Source organism: Saccopteryx leptura, chromosome 1, assembly GCF_036850995.1.
Source record: "Saccopteryx leptura isolate mSacLep1 chromosome 1, mSacLep1_pri_phased_curated, whole genome shotgun sequence".
NCBI lineage: Eukaryota > Metazoa > Chordata > Mammalia > Chiroptera > Emballonuridae > Saccopteryx > Saccopteryx leptura.
The window spans coordinates 374881461-374906375 of NC_089503.1; the positions used below are offsets into that span (position 1 = coordinate 374881461).

At 44.1% G+C, this 24915-nt stretch overlaps 1 protein-coding gene across 3 annotated transcripts in view; it reads right to left on the reverse strand.

Annotated features, from left to right (window-relative positions):
- Positions 1-24915, reverse strand: part of RUNX2 (RUNX family transcription factor 2) — a 135207-nt gene that overhangs the window by 49370 nt on the left and 60922 nt on the right. For 2 of the 3 annotated variants that reach the window (XM_066359288.1, XM_066359287.1), the window contains exon 4: positions 7615-7788. The exons of the other annotated variant lie outside the window; for it this stretch is intronic. In XM_066359288.1, the coding sequence (XP_066215385.1) occupies positions 7615-7788 (174 nt within the window). The remainder of the gene's footprint in view (positions 1-7614; positions 7789-24915) is intronic. 3 annotated transcript variants of the gene reach the window in all.

The window sequence follows — 24915 nt, forward strand, 5'->3', positions numbered from 1 at the left end:
CTCGCTGATGAAGCCCACCACACCAGAGCACTCCTGGTCACAAAGTGTAAGCACGGAAGATGATAACCACATCATTGTGCTGACCGGCTCTTTCAATTATCTCTCCTTAGCTGGGTCCTCAGTGATGCTCACCCAGTCATTTTCCTTTCATACCATTCGCCTTGGTGACAGCTCCAAGCATTTATTATTATTCTTAACCCCTTCCCTACATTCTCACCTGCCCCCCCCCACCATCATGGGACCCTGATTTCTAGTTTCAGCTCTGAGAGCTTAGAAATCTCCTGTTGCCTACGTTTGTTTATTCATTAAAGAGAGTTCACAATAGTGACTCGTCTATGAAATCTGTCCTTTCCAACAGTTTTTAAACAGTTGGAAAACAAGTCCTTAGCAAAATAAACAAAGCCTAGAAAGAATCTGATGATTTTAACTGGGAGGAGTACCCTACAATTATATTCCTGGAATACTTCTATATTCACTGAAATGAGAAAAAAAATGGAATGAAACTACTTTTTAAGCTGATAATACATGTAAAATATTGGTGTTGCTTTTAACAGTGTACAGTACAAGAGGCAGCAACTGTCTGTCTGAAGCCCTGGATGTCCATCTATACTTAAATATCACAACACACCACCAGGGAATCTGTTACCCCAAACGGCATGCTGACTCGCCCCTGCGTTAGCCCTGTAGGGTATTTCCTTCAAAGCCATCGCCCTACTCTGGTCATTGTGCCCACAGCCCATTGCAAAAGGTACACAGGGGCTAAAGAGGTCCTTAGGCAACTCATCAAAGGAAAAGATATGTATACATGTATGTACACACACATACACACATGTACATAAAGCTGTAACTAAATAGAAAACTACAAAGAGAACGCTGATGCTTTGAAAAGAAGGAGCGAAACTAAGATTTCCTCTGTCTGGGCGGTGAGCTAAAGGCAGGCTAGAAACGAAGACATTGAGTGAGACATTATGTAGGAAATGGCGTCTTATCACAATTAGACATTAACTGTGCTTCTTTTTTATTCCTGAGAGTGGGAAACGATAAAGGCAAGGTTTTGGAACTCAAGAAATTAATTCTTCTTAGAACATTACCCCTCTGTTTTTCTGAAAGACATAATCTTCAGTTAATAAGGAAATTCCCAACTGACAAAAGCCTGGAGACCTATAAGAAACCCATCTACAGATGCTGCTAACAGGGTCACAACAACGTGACGTGGCCGCCAGCCCTGCAAGGGGTCTCTCTGAGCTTCACCCTTCCAAACCGGCACAGGCAGGACAGGGCGCTGCTCTTCCTGGTAAGGTGGCCGCCAGCCCTGCGCAGCATGAAACAGTGTTCACACACAGAACCGGGGCCATTTTTCCATCAAGAATGTAACCAGCAATCTCCTCTAAAGGTTATTCCTGCTCACGTGTATGCCTGGCAGAGACAAACGTCCTTGGCTAGCCTGCCCGAAAGGTCTGAAAGGAAGAAGAAAACTGGACGAGACTTCCCAGGAACCGCCGAGATTAAAGCACAGCACCCGCAGGTAAGAGAACGGTCCTTCCAACAGCCTGTCTCTGAGGGTGGTGCCTTCGGGTCCTCAAGACACAAGATGGCTGCAGGTGAGTAGGACTGCAGAGGTCCGAGAGCATGAGACCGCACTGAGCTCCCACTGGCCCCTTCCTATCACTCCTGCCCCACTGGTGGCACCTGTGGTCATTCTTTCACCACTGCTGAGACCCTCAGGGGTTCCTCCTCCTCCACACTCCCAGCCGCTGTCCCCCCACCCCACGCCCACTGCAGCTCCCCACTCGTTCCACGTTAGTGAACCATGAGGTCCCTCGGCACTTGGATAAAATGGTCATTGAAAAACACTCCTCACTCTGAGAGGACTATACTAGTAAATGGTTCTGTGCGAGCACCGCGGACGGGGGCCTCGGACAGCCAGACATACACGCGGCCCAGGCCCAACGAGCCGCGGAGATCCCCCTTGTGTTTAAAGGGGGGACACTATCTGCTAAGGGAATGCAGAATCAGGCTGACGCTGGCGGAAACAGCTTCAGTTTGGTCACTGCTGATAAGATTATCGTTATTCTATTTGATGTCTGGCAAGTTGTTTTTCCAAGATATTCCTAAAAATGTTACCATGACTAGCGCTACTCATAGAACTAGAATCATTAAAAACAATTATATTGCACTTTAAAATAAAATCCAAATAGTCTTAATGCATCCTTTTTTTTTTTTTTAATGAAAATATTGTTTCTAAGAGTCCTAAGTCATATTCAATTGGTGAGAAGAAAAAGAAACGAGTCCCTTTAGGACACGTGTCGCTGAAGACTGTCAGCGACATGCCCCGCTTGATGGGGGCGAAGGTCATTGCCTGCCAAGAATCCGGAACTCAGAGTCAAGTGCAACAGCCGAAGGGACCTTCAGCAAGTCATTTCTCAAAGAATCAACTTCTTCCGCCTGCAAAATATCTACTTTTCAGAACTGTTTGGAGGCTTTAGTAAGAACTTTATGTAGAACCATTTAACATGTGGCAAAGAGCAGCGTAAGTGAAAGCTGTGAGCTCCTGAAATGGGAGGGGACAGAGCCCTGACCGAGGCTCGTGCCAGCTTCCCAAGGGCACAGCGGTCAAGAGCCACGTGGGTCTGGATTTCGTTCCTGCATTTATCGCTCACTGGAGTACGTGGGACCTGGGCGAGCCTCAGTTTTGATAAGAGAGCCCCCAGTCTCAGAGCTGTTGTGAGGAGTGTGTGAGTTCACCCCATTAGAACAGTACCTGAGGCACACAGTAAGTGGGGGTAACGGGAATCCATTCAAATAGAAAAATGATTAGGGCTAGGAGACTAATAATGGGTCCCACTTCCTGAAGAAGTGACTGACCTGTTCCATTCATTCATCACCAAACTGAAGTCACCAAGCAGAAGGCACCGTATGAGACCAGGAGGATACGAAGATAAACAAAATGTGGACTTAGACTCTGCAAGTTCAAAGTCTGATGGAGGAGACAGATGTGTAAAACAAGTAATGGTCCTCAGTGGAAGAGTGCTGTGGAGAACTTAAGACGTGGCTCAGGATGGAAGAGGGGCCAGCATCTGGCTTGAGTTTTGAATAGAGAAAAGCAATGCTACCATCCTCAATGCGCCCCTGGGCTACTGCAGTAGCATCCAAAATGGGGACCCTGCTTCTACCATGGTCCCCCTTATGACCTGGTCTTCAATTCGCATCCAAAGTGATTTTTTTAAAAACTTACAATGTCATTCTCTTGCTTCACATCCTTCAATGGCACAGCAATGAAATCGGAACAAAACCCAGGCTCCCTGTCAGGGCCACGAAGACTCCGTGATCCAGCCCCTGCCTGCCTCTGTGTGTCACTCCCCTTGCTCACCGCTTCCCACCCATGCTGACCTTCCTGTCCCTCGAACACCACACACACTGCTTCCCAGCAGCCTCGAGCTTCTCACTGCCTGAAGTGCTGGTGCTCACGGATCCTGCAAAGCCCTGCAAAGCCCTGCAAACAGCCCTTCCCCAACTTTCTCATCACAAGTAGCCTCCTCCCTTCCTAAACGGCTACCGTATTACCCTATTTCATTTTCTCAAAGCATTTACTATAACCTAAAATTGTTCTGTACGGATGCTTATTCACCCACGTACTGACTGTATCGTTACCACTAAAATGTAAATGCCTTTGTGAGCAGACTTATTTCCCTTGTTCACTTGACTAACGGAATAGCAGAATGCCCACCTCAAAGGTTAGACGAATGCCCCAATGCCCCAAACCCAATGGCCTGAGTCAGCTTTTCAGGTGCAGTTCACCTATCTGGAGAGCACTGAGTTTAAAACAGCAATTATCTTGGGCGATATCTCCAAACACACTATCCCTTCTCTACTGCTGTGGCCACCTTCTGAATCCAGAGGAGGACATTTGTGACAGACTAGGTGTTTCCTAGCACCCAGAGACAGGCACCAGATGTCTGAAAGATAAAATAAGGTACAGAGGAAGCGACTTCCTCAGGAAGCCACGAGAAGGCCCTGGGCCCTCGGGCGTTGAACACAGGCCATTAAAGACCACTACAGAGTGACCCCGCCAGACCAGCACGGCAAAGAGGCAGCCCACCACACGCTGGAATCTCTCTAGCCCTAGAAATTGCGGGAGACTCTGGAGAACGCTAATATGAAACACTAAGTGCTTATGACTTCCTCAATTTATGATTTCTAATTTCATTTCCCTCTTCTAGGAGTTTGACTTGCCTTTTATGTTGGCAAGTGTGAGAACTCGTAGTGGCTATACAACCAAGGTCATTATCTTCAGTTCGGGTGTAAGAGCTTGAGATATTGAGAGAGCCAAGTCAATGAGAGCTACCCAGAGCCCTGTCTGTTACAAACGTCTGTATCTAAAGGATTTCTGGAACAACAGGCAGCTGTGGCACATTACAAAGAAGTTATAAAACCCATTATAGGTAAGGTACTTAAGTAGAACTTCAATTTAATCATGCAATTAATGGAGCTCCCAAACTAGAATGATACCAAATGGTTTAACCATGTAAGGGCCACACTGAAATGTGACTTCTGCCGTTAACGTCCACCACCAGGGAACTGTGACACCCCGGGGCAGGAAATGAGAAAGAATTCCTGCCCTCCTTGCACTGACTGCTTCTCATCTACTTTCATTCGTTCAGCATTTAATGAGATGCTACCCCTGAGGTCAGCACCGAAGAAAATAAATCCCTGCAAGAATTTATAATCTAGCAGGGAAGAAAAAAAAGCAAATTCACAGAAGCTACAAAATAAGGCAATCTCAACTAAAGCTGAGAGGATGACGAGGCAGCCTTCCAGATGAAGATTCCGGGACTCTTTCCTGCAGAAGATGTCGTGGCCTAGAAGGGGGGCGGGTCCTGTGAGCTAGACAGTGACCACCAGGGACAGAGTGGCCCATGGAAGTGGGGACAGAGAGAAGAATAGGTACACAAGGAACGGCCAGAGGACAGTCTGGAGCACAGGAAGGTAACAATCTCTTCAATTAAGATTTTAACGCAAGGACAGGACTTTTCTTCTCTCCTCCCTCTTAACCTAAAACCCAATTCTCTACCTGTGGTAGGCTCTAAACCATACTTATTCAATAAATAAGAAAATTAATCCAGAGAGAAAAAAATGAAATCTATTCAATTTACGTTGAAGTTGCTGCTGCTGTTGTGGGTGTTCTTGGGTTTTCCTAATAATTTGGGTCATGGTAGAACTCTGTATGGTAGAAACCCCTTGGTTATAGGCAGATGCTTACATTACCTCACTAACAGTATGAGAGCGTTTAAAGAAAGTGCCCATGGTCAAAAGCGGGTAGGGGTGGCACATGTGTGCGTGTGAAGCTCCAAATCTGGAAAGTCCGAGAAAGCTGGTGGGCCCAATACTTTGTGGATATTTTCAAAGAAATGACAAGACTGATCGATAAATCAATTCTTCTATAATGGAATCCCAAAATGCAGAGCTAATACTCCTGTCATAGAATTCCAAAAAGCTATCAATACCTAGAAATAAACCTTTTTTGCATTTTCACTCTTAGAACTATATCCAGTGAGTATTTAAACATTATTCTGAAATGCTCTCGATGGAGTTGCAGCATGGTATTGTATAAGAAAAGCCATCACGCATTGGGAACGCAGAGACCTGCAGCTGGCGTGCCACTCACTGGCTATGAAACTGCTGACAAGGAGCTCAGCCTTCCCGAGCTTCCGGCCGGGACAGAATGGATGAAGTAGACTGAGAACTCACTGCGGCCATGGCCATGCACCTCGTCTGCCCAGCTGCTCTCTGCCCATCAACCTGCCCCACGCTCTCTGCACTCGCATCTGGGGGGAGGGGAGTGTGCGAAATGCTCCTCTTCACAACTTTTACCAACTTTTTGGTTAATGTTATCTAAGGTAACTTCAGATTCCAAAATGTCCCCTGGTTCCATTTCTGGATGTCATCTCTAAGTTTGAGGACAGAGCCTTGAGAATAGCATCTTCTTAAGTGAATCTAGCAACGCACAGATTCCAAGGACCATTTGAAAAGCATTAGTCATTAGCAAAATATAATTAGCAAACAAGGATTAGAATATATAAATACAAACATATATATAATTAGCCATCATAAGTCCCTTACAGATCACATACAAACACTTTTATATACTGATATGTATACATCTGCTTCTACACACACATACACACACACACACAGTTTAAGGATTAGGTATAAAGATACAAAGATGGTTATCATGAACCTTCATTGGTGACCCAAGGCTCACTACTTTAAATGCAGGAGCACCTGAGCTCTAATTCCTGTTAGTGTGAATTTCACCCTTGCATTTTTACCAAGGACTCATGTCTCGTGAACACCTTAATTTTTGATTCCTACCTACTAACATTTAGAGATTTATTTAGGCTAAGACATGGCTATTCTTCACAGAGCTCTAAGGTTCTTCCCTGATGCAGATATCTGGTTCTCTTGAGTATTCAGCTATTTTATTTTTATAATTCTATATTATTTTTTAAAATAGGTACTCAGGCATACTCATGCATTCAGACTAATATTCATATACCCACAGGAATGTATTCTAAGTAAGTATCTGAGAAGACATATATCTAATATGGTCAGGAGAGGAGGGGGGGGTCATCTAATTTGTAAATAATTATGTTTATAAACCATTTAAAGCCACTCAAAACTCACCACTATAGACAAAAACCTAACCGTGAAAAAAGATCCATTTTGACAGTTTACTGTACATTTTGTTTTGAGTTATTTTCCCCTCTATTCTAGTCCACTTCTGCCAACAACAGCGACTATCTGTAGATGCCATGCAGTTTCTTCTGGCTCTCAATACCTGTGATCTTCAAGTTAAAGATCTGGGATGAGTAACATACTCTCTTGTCCCCATGACCTAAAAGCAAGCAGATTAGTCCTAAAATAAGATGTTTTCCTCCAAGTAGGGGCTGAAATAAAAAATGTTGGGCATCTTACTGAGCCAAATGTGAATTAGTCTGTAATGCAATGTTGATGTTAATTGTTAAGAATAAAGGTAAAATAAGCAGCTTACTAAACTGAATAAAGAGAAATGTCGCTTGGGGAACCAGAGCCACCCGTGAACCAGAAGAAAGTTTTGTCTGCATGATGAGCCAGCCGCATGTTGACCTTGACTCATCCTCACCAATCAGGGCTTCCTGTTAGCCCTGGGCAATTTTCAAGAAAACTTAAAACAGTTATACATATATAAGATATTTAAGCCCAAATCTGAGACAGTAACTCTCATTGTCTAATAGTGAGGGTGTGAATGTTATCCCCTGCACCACCTGGACACAATATAGAAACAGTACCAAACATTATTCTCCCAGACAGCATAGTGATTACCATTCTACCAGTGTGCAGACTGACGTGGCCATAGCATACACCATTAGCAGAAACTTCACCCATATTTGATCCCAAAGTTATCGAATAGTGGAATTCGTTTTTTCATAAATAAAAGGTCAGTGTCAAGTCTTAATTCTTTAATTAAACTCCGCTGCACAGCGCCTGGAGTCTTGAAGTGCACACATCTCATCTGGTAGCCCCTCTCCCCCAGCCTGCCAGCCTGTGCAAGTGAAACCTAGGAGTCTGTCTTACCTGTAATCTGACTCTGTCCTTGTGGATTAAAAGGACTTGGTGCAGAGTTCAGGGAGGGCCGTGGGTTCTGAGGCGGGACACCTACTCTCATACTGGGATGAGGAATGCGCCCTAAATCACTGAGGCGGTCAGAGAACAAACTAGGTTTAGAGTCATCAAGCTTCTGTCTGTGCCCTGGAAACAGCAAATCATAAAATAAAAGCATATTAATTAGCTGAACAATTGACCATGCTAAATAGATATGTGAACATACATACTGGGGGTTTAAGCCAAGGAATTATTGATACCGGTATTCATAATGAAGCGTCTATATATAAAGCCTTCCGTTACAAATTGCTTTATAGGCATCATCGAGCAGCAAAGCATTCCTAGTTCTGTTCTATAGCTGGAGAGCTGAGGGTCCCAGAGGGTGACTCAGAGCCAGGCATCGGCAGGGAGGCGGGGGTGCTGGCACACGAGGGGGCCTCTCTGGGTGCCTCCCGCGGCCCTCTCAGCGTGTCTGGGGTGTGCTCTCGTAGTTCAGGAGGGACACCCCTCCCCTGCAAGTCCAGGGAGTCTGTGCATGTGCACCTACTGTCCCCAAGTTGGGGCAGGGACAGGGACCAACACATTCGTCAAAGGGACATTTCCATGATGACCATAGTGACTTTATTTTATATCACAATTAATACCTTATTGAGACTCTAATCTGCAAAAATTAAAACTCAATCCTAGAACCCCTTAAGAGAAAAATGCAGAAACACAGGCAAGGAAACTTGAGGAATCTGGATATTTTCTGATACGCCAAAGCAGGAAAGCATGATTAAATTGCAGAGAACACGTTCTTATGTTAAATCTAGTACTGTGGTTTAGTAAAGGAATCAGAAAATACCCTTGGGGTAACCATGTGAATGTGAGAATCCATTATTTTTTTTAAAAAAAAACAAAAACAAAAAAAACCTTTGTCTCTCTTCTAGTTTATTCAAGTCTAAAATCCAAGGAAATTCTAAACATTAAAAAGAAAAACACAAATTAAAAGATAACCAAGACTTCTTTACAAAAAATCATCGAATCATATTTATAGTACTGTCTAGGTGCGACACTAGTTAAGTGTGAACCTGCACAGGTGCCAGGGTGAGCGAGTGCGATGATGCCTAACATACAAACGGGAATACACGGTGGGATCCTTCTCCCACCCGTCCTGCTCCTCCTTCCCCATGCCAGCGAGGCCCTAGGATGTTGCCCCAACATTTCAGTAAAATGTTAAGTGGTGGAAGCTTATTTTAATAGCCATTCAGAAGACTAGAATAAGAATTTGCCCTTTGGTTAAGGGAATGAGGATTGATGTTCATAAAAGAAAAAAGAAACAACCTTGCAGGAGAATTTTGAAGAACCTTCAAGAATGCGCCGGTATAGACAATGGGCAGCAAGAACCCCTCATCTCCCATTCCGTACAGGACAAGAGGACTCTATCAGGATAGGGTTAAGCTGAACATTAGAATTTCCCAACTATAAGCTGTCTTCATAAGACAAATTCCTTATTTTATTTGCCCCCAAATGTATTTTCCTGTCTCCTTTTTCATTGCCTACCCAGCCCAAAGAAAACAGACAGGAAGCCAAGGCTTGGTAATATGAGTGTAGCGCCTCCTCGGCCAAACATGCTCCAACTAGACCCATTAACTGAAATGCACCCACCACCCCATTTCCTGCCGGTGCAAGTGGGGGGCATCTGCTCTCACAGAGGGACTAAGACCAGGAGAGAAAGGGGCGGAAACTCACTGTGTGTTGTTTGCTGTGTCCCCCGCCACTCATGGCTTTTTGTCCAGATTACAAATAGATTTTAGAATTCTAAAGAACCTTTCAAGATGACCCCCAAACAGCTCCTAGGCCCCAGGAAGTAAGGTGTTCGCAGATGAAGCACTGAGCCCTAGAGGTGGTCCTCAGATACTGATGAGCTCGTCCTAGGCCAGGATACAGCTCTTGTCTCGGTGGACCAAGCTCTCCACTCCTTGCGTGGCTCCACCAACGCTGGCATCCTAGCGTTCTCTTCCCTTCCTCTCCTGGCTGCTAGGGCGGACTGAAAAGAATCCAGCTCCACCAAGTGAGGCACCAGAGGACTAAGCCCTGTGAAGTGTCAAGGCCGGTTTTCAAAGCAAGTCGAAGCAGCAGCAAGGATTCAATTACAAAGTTAATAGCTCACCCATTACCCTAAACAAACTTCCATCAATACATCTTGCTGTGTCTAACTAGTTTCACGAGTAGGGAATTATATAGGCCTTGTCACAGTTCAATCTGTGGATTCTGTTCCTCGCATACATACAAAAAAGTATCGGTGCGGTGTTGATACAGCTGTAAACATTAACAAGAAAGCTTATGGAATTGTCCCTGGAAGTTATTTTTTTTAATAGGCCATATTTTTGGAAGGGCAGGTTCCCTGAGGGCTAAGGGGAGGGCTACAAACTCTTGCATGGTTCCTTTATACAGTGGGACTTTATGTGGGCCGTGGGCCACAAGAAAACTTAATAAGCTTTGCCTCTGCTTTCTACAGCCTTTTCATTAGGTTTTCACGGAGGCCGTGCGAGGTTTGAGCTCAGTACATGGATGTGTGAGGACACTATTTTCCCCGAGCCTGCTGCTTCAGGGGAGTAACAGGAGGTTAGAGGCAAAAATAAAGAGCTCGAGAAACACTGACAAGTGTGACAAATTTAAGAGCAGGTGAAATTTTAAAAAGCCTCGGTGACCTTTCAGAAATTGATCTTTGAAGATGAGCTACCAAGTAGCTATGAACACCCTGGAGTAATTCAGGGGACATCTATCTGTGGCTGCGCAGACACAAAAAAACACCTGGGTTTTTCCTAGTGGGTGTCTCCCCCTGCACAGCCACCACCACAACCCACCACAACGACATCCTTCCAGTACAACGACCAACAGAAGCGGGACAGGTTCTCCGTCTTTCCAGCGCAACAAGTACCCACTACCACTAGACCCCATCGGGGTAACACGCGAATGACCGGCTGAAGGACGATGCAGTTCAGCCCTCGGCGCCCGAGCGAGCCCCTCAGAAACCGAGAGCACGGAAGACAAAGGGCACACCGGCTCAAATCAAGGACAGGGTAGTCTGCCCCGGCGCAGGGAGAAGCAACCCACAGCCAAAGAGCCACAGACGGGATCTTCCCAGCAGGACAACAGTATGAAGAGTGGGAAACCCTTGTGTGGTGCTGAAGACTACATAAAAGCTCAGTCCTAGAGCCTCTTTTTTTTATTATTATTTATTAAGTTCTGAGAAGCAGGAGGCAGAGAGACAGATTCCCATATGCGCCCTGACCAAAATCTACGTGGCAAGCCCCCTACTGGGCTTCCAGGGTCAACTTGCTAAAACCATTCAAGCCATGGCTATAGGAAAGGAAGAGAGAGAGAGCTAGAAGGAAGAAGGGGGTGGGTGGAAAAGCAGATGTTCACTTCTCCTGTATGTCCTGACTGGGAATTGAACCGGGACTTCCACACGCCAGGCCGAGCCAGGGCCACCTAGAGACTCTTCTCCAGGTGTATCCTTTCCCTTGAGACGAGATCGGGCGCGTTCAGGGTGGTATGGCCGTAGACAACTTTCCCTTGAGCAGTGGCTCTTCCACCGTAGCCGGATAAGAAAATCCTCTAGAAAGCTTTGAAGAATATCAGTTCAATTAAATCAGAAGTGAGTCCAATGGACAGCTGAGGTAGAGATCATTACTCACTACAACAGTGGTTCTGAACCTGTGGGTCACGACCCCAGCGGGGGGTCGAACGACCAAAACACAGGGTTCGCCCAAAGCCATCGGAAATAAATATTTTATTTAAAAATGTATTGTATAATAAATATGTATTTTCCAATGGCTTTCGGCGACCCCTGTGTTTTGGTCATTCGACCCCCCCGCCGGGGTCGCGACCCACAGGTTGAGAACCGCTGCACTACAATATCAGCCCCATGTGGTCAATGCCACCTACTCAAGCCAATGACTCCCCATACTTCTGGGGTAAGCTTTGACCTTTGCCCTGAGTTTCAGATATATGTATCTCCCTGCCTACTTGACTTCCCCTGCAATGTCTCAAAGGTATCTTAAATGAAGCATATTTAAGACAAAATTCTTTATTCTACTACCCCCCCCAAAAAAAACCCCTCCTTATTCCTCCCCTAAGAGTCCCCCCACTATCTCAGTAAATGGCACCAGCCACTTGGTCACTTTAGACCAGTGGTAGTCAACCTGGTCCCTACCGCCCACTAGTGGGCATTCCAGCTTTCATGGTGGGCAGTAGCAGAGCAACCAAAGTATAAATAAAAAGATAGATTTAACTATAGTAAGTTGTTCTATAAAGATTTATTCTGCCAAACTTAGCGAAAATCCAACATAAAGTCCTTGGTAAGTAATTATTATTATATGCTTTAACTTGCTGTAACTCTGCTTTATAAATTTTATAAAGTAAAGTTACTTTCCTACTTAATAAATCACCATTAATGTGGAACCGGTGGGCGGTTAGAAAATTCTACTACTAACAGAGATACAGAAGTGGGCGGTAGGTATAAAAAGGTTGACTACCCCTGCTTTAGACAAACACCCAAACATTTCCTCAATGCCCCCTTATTCCTCACTCCCCACATTTAATCTGTTACTGAGACTTGTCATTTCCATCTTGAAAACGTATCTCAAATCTAAACAGTTCTCTCATTTCCAACGGTACCACCTAGTCCAGGAACCCATTATCTCGCTCCAGTCATCTGACACTGTCTCCCTTTAGTTTCTTATCCCGGCACCTTCCCATATTTCTAAAATGCTCCCTCCAGATTTTCTGCATAGCCCGCTCCCTCTCACCCCTTGGGCCTCAGGGTGAACAGCACCTCCTAGGAGAGGTCTCGTCTGCTTGCTGCACCCGGAGTCCTTTCCTCCCTCTCAAGCACACCCTCTGTTCCTTCCCTATATGGCTGTTACCACCATCAGTAATTAGCGTGTGGAATTATTTGGCTCCTCAGCTCTCTCTTCTTTATAGCTGTATCCTCACAACCTAGTCAGTGCCTGCACATACAGTAGGTGCTCAATAAATATTTAGGTAATAAATGAATGAATGAATATTTTCCTCTTTTAGATGAATATCTTAGTTGAGAGAAAACCAAATTACAACACTATCTCCCCCCATGGAGAAGACCTCTTCTCTTCTTATTTGGCAGTCTAGTGAATCCAGTGGGCAAAGCCTTTCTTTAGAAAGCAGCTGTGTGGCCCTGGCCTGTTGGCTCAGCGGTAGAGCGTTGGTCCAGCATATGGAAATTCAGGGTTTGATTCCCAGTCAGGGTACACAGGAGAAGCAACCATCTGCTTTTCCACCCCTCCCATCCCCACCCTTCTCTCTCTCTCTCTCTTTCTCTTCCCCCTTTCCTCCTCTTGCAGACATGGTTCATTCGAACAAGTTGCCCCCAGGTGGTGAGGAGGGCACCATGCCCTTGCCTCAGGCACTAAAATAGCTCGGTTGCCAAGCAACAGAGTAACGGCCCCAGATGGGCAGAGCATCACCCCATAGTGGGCTGGCCGGGTGGATCCTGATCAGGATACATGCAGGAGTCTGGCTCTCTGCCTCCCCGCCTCTCAATAAAAATAGAAAAAGAAAAAAAGAAATCAACCTTGATTAGTGCTTCCTAAGAAATTTCCTTGCAGGACATTCAAGCGAAAGCTTGCTTGCTTGCTTGTTTTCTGAAAGAGTCCCATTTTGTCACTATAATTCTTAAGCATTTTTGCAAGTCATTTCGAATCACAGAGGTAAAAATGACAACAGAAACAATTTAGACCGAATTTTAGAGCCGTGTACTGTTTCCGTGGATGAGGACCCTGAGCCCCTGGGAGGGGAAGTGATTTACCCAAAGTCACATAGTGGCAGGATTAGAACTAAGGTTTTCTGATTGTTGGTCCAGGACTCTCTCCCCTCCCACTGCTAACAAGCCCATTTTAGATTGTTAACAGTGTAATATCAGTCATTCAGGGGAAATCATGATCAAAAGTGAATTTATAATGAAAAAAAAAAAAAAGGTTTCAGAACAATTTTTTTTTCTCAAAAAGTTGAGTGTGTTTGGCTGAATATGACTTTTGTTGCAATAAATTCAGGGGCACCAGAAGAAAGCTCAATCAAAAGGTCACAGCAGTCCCACATCCCTGGAGCCCAGACCCATGAGGAACTGTCGGGCCATTAAGCAATGGTCCGGCTAACTGTCCCGTTCTCCCACGCCCAGCTCCCTCCAGCCAGGGGCCACCACCTCACGGTGAAAGTTAGTAATACCGACACCAGCACTTCTGCTTTAGAAAAATTATACATCTGAAACTGGTGCATGAAGATTGTGGTATGTGAACATTTTTATAAAAATAAACTTGCCGCTGCGACGTGACCCAATTTGCCCATTTTTGTAAAAGTTGATTGAGAACAGCTTCACAACTCTGGAGAGCTACGCAGGTCCCCCAGCCAGCACCTCACAATCTGTGCACTCTGTTTACAGCATGACGCACCCTGTCCAACTTCTAGCACTCCCCCTGAAGGGCGTCCAGATACACGTACAAAAGAGCGCGCCTTTTAAAAACAAGGCACCTTTCACAAAGATCTGGAAAGGACCACGACCACTGACCCATCATCCGGGTAATGCCATGGCCAGTCCACCCTCATGTGGCACAGCAGGGTCGTAATGTTTGGCAGCTCACCTTTTTACAGTAGTATTTTTTTTAATATTTTATTTATTGATTTTTAGAGAGGAGAGAGAGAGAGAGAGAGAGAGAAGGGGGAGGAGCAGGAAGCATCAACTCCCACATGTGCCTTGACCATGCAAGCCCAAGGTTTTGAACTGGCAACCTCAGTGTTCCAGGTTGACGCTTTATCCACTGCGCCACCACAGGTCAGGCCTATAGTAGTATTTTAATCAGATTTAAATACTCGCTGTTTTGTTTTGTTTTACTAAGTCTCTACTTATATCCTGAGTACCATGAAGAAGTTACTCTTTTTTTTTCAATCAAATAAAGTTGAAAGGCAGATATCTGCAATAGAGCATCAATCAGGAATCAGTACCACGTCCATCAGTCAAGTCAGCTAGTCCTGCACTAGTGTACGGGACACCCGGCCCGGGCAAGTCTCACTAGGTACTGTAAGGAGGGAAGAGGAAATATGTAACACAATGTCCTTACCCTCAAGCAGTTCACAGTCTAGTAGGGAAGGAAGAAAGGCAAGCAATTAAATATAACTGAAAAAGACCGTGGTGAGTGCAAACACTCAAATGCTGTGGTTTGCAGATTGATTGAATAAATATGAATATGGACTATGTCAAAATATTAAAGAAGTATATACCCTTGGTGATTACATAAAAATATGCCCTAATCTTTTAGAAAACCTAACTGATATATTTAGGGGTTAAATGTCATGATATCCAGTATTTGCTATAAAATAGTTCAGCAAAATAACAGATAAAGCAAATACGGCAAAATGTTATTAATTATAAAGTAAGGTGAACATATGGGGTTTTATTACATATAATCTCTTAATGTATGTTTGAAACTTTTCATCACAAAAAAAAACTTTAAAAAATAATAAAGAGCCAGCCCTGGTCGGTTGGCTCAGTGGTAGAGCATCAGCCCAGCATGTGGATGTCCCAGGTTCAATTCCCAGTAAGGGCACACAGGAGAAGTGACCATTTGTTTCTCCATCCCTCCTGCTCCCTTCTTCCCTCTCTCTCTCCCTCTTTCTCTCTCTCTCCTCCGCAGCCATGGCTCAGTTGGTTCAAGTACATTGGTCCTAGGCACTGAGGATGGCTCCATTGAGCCTCCGCCTCAGGTGCTAAAAATAGTTCAGTTGTGAGCATGGCCCAAGATGGGCAGAGCATCGGTCCCAGACTAAGTTGTCAGGTGGATCCTGGTTAGAGCGCATGCAGGAGTCTGTCTCTCTACCTCTCCTCTTCTCACTTGTAAAATAAGGGGAAAAAAGAAAAGAAAAAATTAATAATAATAAAGTGCTGTCTATATGAAGGACAGGGGAGCAATTGATGTTGACTGTAAGAGGAGACCTTCACTAACGAGATCACTGTGTCTGTGAGGGTTGAGTAGGTTATACATAGATATTATATATTTATATATAGGTTATATACCTATATGTATAGGTTATACATATATAGATATAATCTATAAACAGGCACACTATTCTTTTTATTTTGTTTATTCACTTGTTTTAATTTTTTTAGATTCCACATAGAAGTGACATCATATGGTATTAGTCTTTCTCTGACTTATTTCACTTAGCATAATACCCTCTAGGTTCATTCATTTTGTTATATTCTTTTTTATTGCTGAATAATATTCTATTTTATATGTGTGTGTGTATCATATCTTCTTTATCTGTTCATCTATTGATGAATATCTGGTTGCTTCTATATCTTGGCTATTATAAATAATGTTGCAATGAACACAGAAGTGCATATGTCTTCTCGAATTAGTCTTTTTGTTTTCTTCAGATAAATACCCAGAAGTGGAAATGCTATATCATGTGGAAGCTCTATTTTAATTTTTTGCAAAATCTCCATACTGTTTTCCATAGTGGCTTTATGAATTTACTAATTAATCTCAACAGATTCTTCAAATCAGTTGATGCCTCTAGTTTTAAAACTACACATTAATTCTTTTTTAAATTATGCAATATATATTAGAAACACCCTTTTGGGACAGATCTTTTTATTCCCAGTCCAATAACACAATACTTTGGCAACCCATGAGCCTCCTCTACCATGCATTCAGGATTTCCCTAGAGGAGATTGTGACAAGGGAGACATTAGCTAATTTCACTGTCATCGAGACAGAATGAAATCTGGTCCAATACTCTAGGACAGTGTTTTTCAATCACCAGTCCATGGACCAGTATTGGTCTGCCAGAAATTTCATGTCCGTACACGAAAGAGTTAACCACCTGATGTTGTATGAAGATTATAGAGTCTACAGCCACTGCTAAGCCACAGGATATAACTATGTCATTTCAATCCTGGGGTCACTGGCTGGTTCCCAAGGGTGCTGGTATGAGCCCTGGTCAAGACATTTATGAGAAGCAATCAATGTGTACACAACTAAATGGAACAGCAAGTTGATGCTTCTCTCTCTCTCCCTTCCTTTCTCTTCCTTCTCTCTCTCTCTCTCTCTCAAAAAAAAAAAAAAAAAAAAGGCCCTGGCCGGTTGGCTTAGTGGTAGAGCGTCGGCCTGGCGTGCGGGGGACCAGGGTTCGATTCCCGGCCAGGGCACATAGGAGAAGCGCTCATTTGCTTCTCTATCCCCACCCCCTCCTTCCTCTCTGTCTCTCTCTTCCCCTCCCGCAGCCAAGGCTCCATTGGAGCAAAGATGGCCTGGACGCTGGGGATGGCTCCTTGGCCTCTGCCCCAGGCGCTAGAGTGGCTCTGGTCGCGGCAGAGCAACGCCCCGGAGGGGCAGAGCATCGCCCCCTGGTGGGCAGAGCATCGCCCCTGGTGGGCGTGCCGGGTGGATCCCGGTTGGGCGCATGCGGGAGTCTGTCTGACTGTCTCTCCCTGTTTCCAGCTTCAGAAAAATACAAAAAAAAAAAAAAAGATATGACAAAAGGAAGAGAGGAAAGGACTGTGTCCAAGTTATCACTTCTCAGAGTAAACTGGTTATACACAAACAGCTGCTTATTCCACAGGGGTTCCCAGGGTGCGGGGAGGGGAATGACAACTTCGATTTTCATCTCTCTAACCTAAAAGTGGTACATAAAGGAGTGTTTGCAGGGAGGAATTAGGGACTAGGTTGACTACTTTTAAAATTATAATTGAGCCTTGGCTGGGTAGCTCTGTGGATAGAGCATTGTCCCACACCAGATCAGGGCATGTATAAGAAGCAGTCAATGAATGCACAACTGAATGAAACAACTAAGTGGAAAAACGAGTTGATGCTTCTCTCTCTCTCTCAAATTAATGGAAAATTATTTATTTATTTATTTATTTATTTATCTTTTTCTGAAGTGAGAAGCAGGGAGGCAGAGAGACAGACTTCCACACGTGCCCAACTGGAATCCACCCGGCATGCCCACCAGGGGGTGATGCTCTGCCCATTTGGGTCATTGCTCCGTTGCAACTGGAGCCATTCTAGTGCCTGAGGCGGAGGCCATGGAGCCATCCTCAGCGCCCAGGCCAACTTTGCTCCAATGGAGCCTTGGCTGCGAGAGGGGAAGAGAGAGATAGAGAGGAAGGAGAGGGGGAGGGGTTGAAAAGCAGATGGGTGCTTCCCCTGTGTGCCCTGGCCAGGAATTGAACCCGGGATTTCCACACACTGGACCAACGCTCTACCACTGAGCCAGCCAGCCAGGGCCTCAATGGAAAATTTTTTAATTAAAAGTAAAATTAAGTCATAATTCAATTACAAATGAAATTACTTGGAATTCTACTACAAGAGAGGAGGAGCCTTAGTCTATCTTAAAATGTTGTGTTTCAATGGTTTCCAGGGAAAGCACTATAACAGGGAAGATTACAGACCCAAGTGAGTTTTTAGGGAGGCCATGAAAAACTTGGATCCAAATAATTTACACTTATTGAGGCTCTAGATTAAAAACCTTGATTTTCTGCATTCCTACATACGTGTGAAAATGGAGATACTACTGACAAAAGTGAAACTTCTGTTTACATTCAGATGACTACATTTCACTGGTGGTTTGTAAAAGTCTAAAAATTAAAGACCTATGCTCTTGTAATGCCTGTAATGTTTAGTTAAGCCCTTTGCCTCTCCCTGACACACCCCATATTCTCTACTACAAACAGTCCCAACCAACTTCCCCTCTAATTTCCTTATTTCCATTCATATCACCATTTTCTAGTATCCCAGGCTCAAAATACGGCTCATGTAAACCTTTTCTACCTCCCTGTCCTAGACGCTCTGGCTTTTTCACGGATGGTCCCCTGTTTCCCATTCGCACTAGAACCCGTCCTGACCTCTCACCTGTGGCCAGCACCCTGGGGTAGCAGCCTGGCGGATCTGAAAGGGCATCAACTCGTTGTATTATCACCGGAAGGGATTTAACGAAACTCTCTGGACCTAACAAAAATGAAGCATTCGTTTCCATAATTTTTTAAATGCTTTCAGCCCCTAAGTCCTAACATTATTCATGTTTATCTTCTCAAGATCTCTCACTGTGTTGTACTCTGTCGAATTAAACAGCTCCCTCAGCCCAGCAAACAAGGACCTGCAGAATACGGTCTCAGTGTATACCCTTGTCACTCTCATTTCCAACGGCTACAACTGTCCTGCTCCCAGCCAGTGTTCCACCCACACTGTACTAGCCACAGTGCTTCAGGGGCGCGGCGGTGGCCCAAGCTGTCTCCTCTACGCAGAGCACCCTCTCCCTACCCTCTCCACGTGGCCAAATCCCTTCCCAGTCCCGGCTCAGTCATCACATAGTCTGGTCTTTTCTGTCTTTAGGGCCTTGGTGATCCTCCTGGTTTCTGTCTCAGCAAGCTAAGAGCAGCTACAACTGTTTTCTGTCTACTACATGTGGTTATACTTAAGTGTAGCAAGCATTCAGTAAGCATCAACTTACTATGAATTGATATAAAATATTTATATAAAATTCCAAACCCTATTATCTTAGATTCTCCTGAACTTCACTATGAACCTCTTGAGAGGGGGGGTGTCCTGTCTTAAGTCTAGGACATAACATAAACCTCAGGTGAAGGGAAGGCAGACGACAAATGCTTGGTCCAGTTAATAAATAAGAACATAGTTCAGTTTAGAATGATCTCTCCTTTGTCCAGTAAAAAACAGAGAGGGAAGAGAAAAAAAAAAAATCTGGCTATTAGGAAACATTTCCCACAGTAAAATTGATGAGTCTATAATCTTTGCTGGGAAAGGCTGCTGAGTCATCTTTTTTTCCTAAGAGTATGCTGTCTGGTTCAGGGCAGAACTATTTCTGGATGAAAATAATGAACTGGACTAGAAACTGTCTTCATCACGTTTAAGGCCTCTCGCTCCTCTGAGCCCCTGCAAACGAGCCGCCGTGCAGTGTGACGTGCGCACGGGCCCTCGAGCTCACACCGGACAGCCTGTGAGAGGAGACAGCCCTAGAGCACCGACAGTGTGTGGTTTCAGACAGAGGACCACAGATCATAAACAAACCCCCTTCCAGGAGATCCTTCTCTGATGGCATTTCAAAAATGAACGAACAGAGCTTCTCTCTAAAAGGCTCTCCTTAATACATAAATACAATTTCTTAGGGAAAAAAAAAATCATAATCACTACCACATATCTTCAAGAGCTCCCTTTCAGCCCGTGCACACAATCAGGCATGTAGAGTTCAGCTTAACAAGGAAGAAGAGAGAAGGAACAATTTCACCCAAGAGAGGTCTGAAGCCTTCCAGTCTCCCGGGGAAAAACATAATTATGGGAAGAAAAACATAATCTACTCAAGAGACATAATTACATAGTTAAGCCATAGACTCCATAGAAATATTCTAGGAACTCCAGTACATTAAAAAAAAAAATGTTAAAAGCTGAATTTGCTTTCTTTTAATAATAAAAGGCGCCAGTTTAGATCAGTGAGTAAAAAGTTCACTCTCTCAAACTCATTGTAGTCATTTTTAAAATACAGTTAGATGAGAGAGAGAGAGACAGAGAGAAGTATCATGGAAGGACAGCCTCTTTCAAAATTTAGGCTTCTAAAGAATTCAAGGTCAAAGAATTCAAGCTCTTTCAATGCATATACAAATGAAAGAACTGGGAAATTTTAATTTGCATGTATACAAATGGAAGTTCCTTTATCACTTTTAGATTTCAGGCTGTGGCAAATCACAACCATCCAACAATAAAGTGTCTGGAAGAAAGGACCAGCCTATCAGGCCCCGCCAGTATCAGGCACACACACATCAGGGAATGACTTCTAATAAACATATGCTTAGAATATAACTCGGGTTTTTTTTTTTTTCCTTGAAATAATGGACTTTTAAAACTTGAGACATCTAAAGAAAAAAGAAAACTCATGGGAGGTATGAAGAAAACCAGGATTAAAACATGTTGAAGGCAGACCAGATGAAAGCATAAGGGACTCGCACAAGAGGAGTGGTAATGCCTTGTGCAGGCAGGGAGCAGGGCTCCCGGGAGCCGGCTGGCTTCTCAGCGGGCCCTCTCCCGTGTCCTGACCCCGCTCTCCTCTCCTCTGCCTCTGCTCCTCCAAATTCTCTGGTACCTTCTTTCCAGTTACCATCCTGCCCGCCTTGACTTCTGCCCACGGTTTCCAATGGACCCTTCTTTCCCTCTCTACTCCCATTCAAAGTAAAATTGATTGTACGAGTTAGAATTTTTCCAAATTGGAAGAGAACTAATGGCACCAGCCCATGTTGCTCATCTTAGAAAGGTGACTGGTGCCCAGAAACGACCAGTTTGAAGCCACGAAAGCAGGTGGAGAGACGGTGCACCACCACCGGTCCCCAACCTCCCTGGGCCCCTTCTCGTGCACCAGGCTGCCGGGCCAGGAGCGAAGAAAACGTGTTATGGGAAAGAGATCTAGAAAAGAACAGAATAAGAAAAGGCAGAGAGGCTGAATTCAGAGGTTTTATTACATGGAATCTGGTATTTCTGACTCCGTCCTAACACAACGTATCTTGTTCTCCTATCCCAGCATCCGCAAGCATCCCGGGCCGTCTGAACCTGCATCTCTCCCTTCAGCTTCCAGGGAGTGAACAAAGATCTCTTCTTTCTCTGTGTCTGTACTTGACTCCCAAAGCTCAGGAAAAGTTGAGTGTTTTAGTTTTGAAAACATCCCTTTGGCCTTCTTTTACTAGAATATATCCACACATACCACCGTTTTTGCGTTACTAACGTTTATGGGGACCCCACTGAGAGATGTAAAGACTTTTTCAATGGCAACGTTTTAAGCAATGGAAATGGTAGTTTCCGTAGTTGAACAAAAAGCATCACTGTTTATTTGCCAATAATCCAGCCAAACATGGATGGCATTATTCTTCAAAGAGTCCAGTGACAACGAGCCTACAGACTGTCATGCAAGTCCTGGGTCCCGGCTGAATTTCCTTAGCGTGTGATCTTCTCTGTTTCCCTTTCATTCATTATCACGGCTTCGTATGCATATGCTATGTAACTGCGTGTGTGCGCACGCTTTCAGCAGAGAAAAGACACCGCCCAGAGGTAATTAAAATGCGCAAAGGGCCCCAATCTTGACATTTACTGCTACAGCAGCAGAACATCATCTTCAATTTTCCCATTTCTGCAACAGGAAGAATATGTTAAAAAGTAATAAGCAAGGAAAAAGCCAGCCAGCTCGCGCAGCCGGGTCTTGCTGTGCTGCATGGCAGTGAAGACCATACAGGAAGAAAAAAGAAAAAGAAATAAAAGGAGGGGGGGGGCGGAATTTTTTGCTTAAACTGGACCCCGTCCAGCTGGCAAGAAGAGACGGTTTTCTTAACGCTTGCGAAACCTGATTACCTTTTTTTTTTTTTTTTAAAGGAACGAAGAAGAAGGAGATATAAACACAGCCATTAAAACAGATTTAAGGTACTTAGTCCTAATCTAGTCTAAGGCCTCTCCAATTGTCCGCCCCTCTGCAATCCTCCGCTTGCTAGACGGTCCTACGGCGCATGTCCGGGTCTCCACGCCGCGCACGCCGTCAGCGGAGCTGCGGTTACCCTTTCGGGTCAGGCCTGGAAGCAACAGCAGCTTAAGCAATAATGGATGGATGTCTGTTATGTGCTGTGTCTGTCAGAAGTCTGTTTTACTACATTAAAGGCCTATTGTGTTTATATCTACACAACAGGTCTTAAACAGATTGTTTAAACATGATTAAACAGGAGATGTCTTTGAAATAACCCTCTTAATAAAACTCAGATGGGTAAGGAACTGAAAAATGCCATCAACAGTATTAAAAAAAAAAAATCTTTCTCTCTCTAAGCTGCAACAGTAACATGATATAAACTCCAAAATAAAACAGCCTACAAGTTAAACTCAAAGGATTCCCTCATATATCAGCACCCTTTTATGACGGAATAGCATTTATCCACCTATCCATCCACGCGTCCTAATGCTGTTGCACAATTTGCTATCGTCTTGATAGACAGATAATTGCTTTCTTCAGCCATGTGTAAGGAAGGGAGTCTATTGTGTTAATCCTGGTATTCTTATCTGCTGTGAACTCTGAATAAGGAACTCAAATCTCCACCTCTTCATTCCAAAACTACTGGAGTTTACTCACATTCAGATCTGCTAAAGTGTTCCTACATTCCACCCTGTCACTAAAGGTGCCAAGTATTTTGAGTAGGATCAAGTTATTGTTATGTAAAAGGAATCTAAAGTAGAGTTAAATGGAGTTAGAAGACAGCAAGTTTTACCCTTTTTTCCAAGGCCCAGCAGGTTAGAGAAGTGCATTCTTTTCAAACCCAAGAGTGGTTTGGTGCTCATTTTTCAGAGTTCATCACCATCACCATCTACCGAATGAAAGAACACTCCTGAGAGAGCTCAATACCTTCAAAAATATATTCCAAAAAGAACCTTCAGGTGATTAAAATTAATTTTTTTGTTTTGTTTTTTTAAAAGCAAGTATAAAGTTTTAAAGATTTTTGTCTGCTGGCTTCGTGCTGAATTATTTAATCAGTAATGATAGTTTGGAGAAACATTTTCTTTTGCCACGTGAAATGTATAAAGTATTGTCTTTCTATACATGCACGTATATGGCTATAAATTTCTATTATCTCTATTTTATGGATGCCTGGATTTGTACAGAGAGAAGAGAGTCTAGGGAAAAGAAACGGTGACACTACTAATATGAGTGTCGCGTCTCTTCCAGGTAATTTAGGATGCTGTCCTCTCAAGACCCAACATGCTTCCTCTTCTATTTACATCATCACACCGCAGCCCTCTGACTGCTGAACACAGCTGTTCTGAAATATGGAATTCTTAGGTCGGCCTAATTAGATACCTCTGTTTTATTTTGAAATGGCACATGCTCAAGAATCTACGAAGCTCACTGGAAGAGAAGTAATACAATCTGGAAGAGTAGGGTAACCAACGAAAGCAACTCACCATTTGATTCTTTCTCCTCTGGGTCCTATCTCTTTCATGGACCTTCACTGAATGTTCACAGACAAGATATTCTTTCTGCAACAAGGGTAGTCTCTTCCTAGGAGTTAACTGGCCTAATGGCTCAACACATCCTACTGACAACCCTTGAGATACAAAAGTAAAACTCTGTCCAACAGAACTGATGACTGCCCAGCATGTAGTTAAAAAGACAGTGTGTTACTCTAAGTCGGGAGATGTGGGTTTTGTCACTAGTAATAAGTTGTGAATTTCTTGGGTACAGAATTGTCTCACCTGCCAAATAACAGACTTCCTAACTTCAAATTCTAAAAATCAGTGATGCTATGGATACCTCACCTGTCACTATGGGTCACATACACACCCAGTGAATGCGCTTAATGGAATAGTTAATAGACCAAGCCAGTGTCTGACTGAAAAGGAGAATGAATCCCTTATCTAAATCTGGGCCTGACTACACAAGAGGTGAAAAATCCTTGAGTCTGTTCCTAGTTTTGCTGCTAACTTGGTTGTGGAGCTGTCGACAAATAAACTATCATCTCTGTGACTCAACTTCCTCCTGTGACTCAGCTTCCTCATCTGTCAAATGAGGATCAAAGTATCCGCATCACAGGTGCGCCATCAGGATGAAATGTAATAGAGGTGAAAATGGCCTCCGCGGGTAAAACCACGTATACGGATATAATATTCATTTATCTACTAAAATATCCTAAGTATTTATTGTGTGCTAGGAATTATGCTAAAGTAGGAGGTTCACAGTATACTTGGGGGGGGGAGGGGCATTACATAAACAAATAATTTCAGCAATAGGAAAAAAAGTATCACCGAGGTCTGAACAGCAAAGGATGACCAAAGAATAAATGCTTCATTTCTAAGAGCAGTCAGGAAGGGCTCAGTGAAGAGGTGAATAAGCTTAGGAGATGAAGAATTCCAGTCAAGCAAATTCAGAAGAAAAAGACATCCCAAGCGGAAGGAACAGCAGGTGCAATGACACAGAGATTTGAAGTGTGCAAAGACACTGAGATTTAAAAAGTGTCGAGAGTGAAGCAAGCCGGCACGGCAGGTGCTCAGCCCCAGCGGGTGGCAGGGAGGCAGTTGGGCAGGTCAGGTGCGGAAGGGCCTTCTCCACCACTCCACCAAGTCTGCACTCCATCTGACAGGGGACCACTGGGGTATGTTCATCCAGCGCATGCTGTGAGCTGGCTTACAGTTTAGCAGGACCACGTTACCCTCAGGGGAAAGACAATCT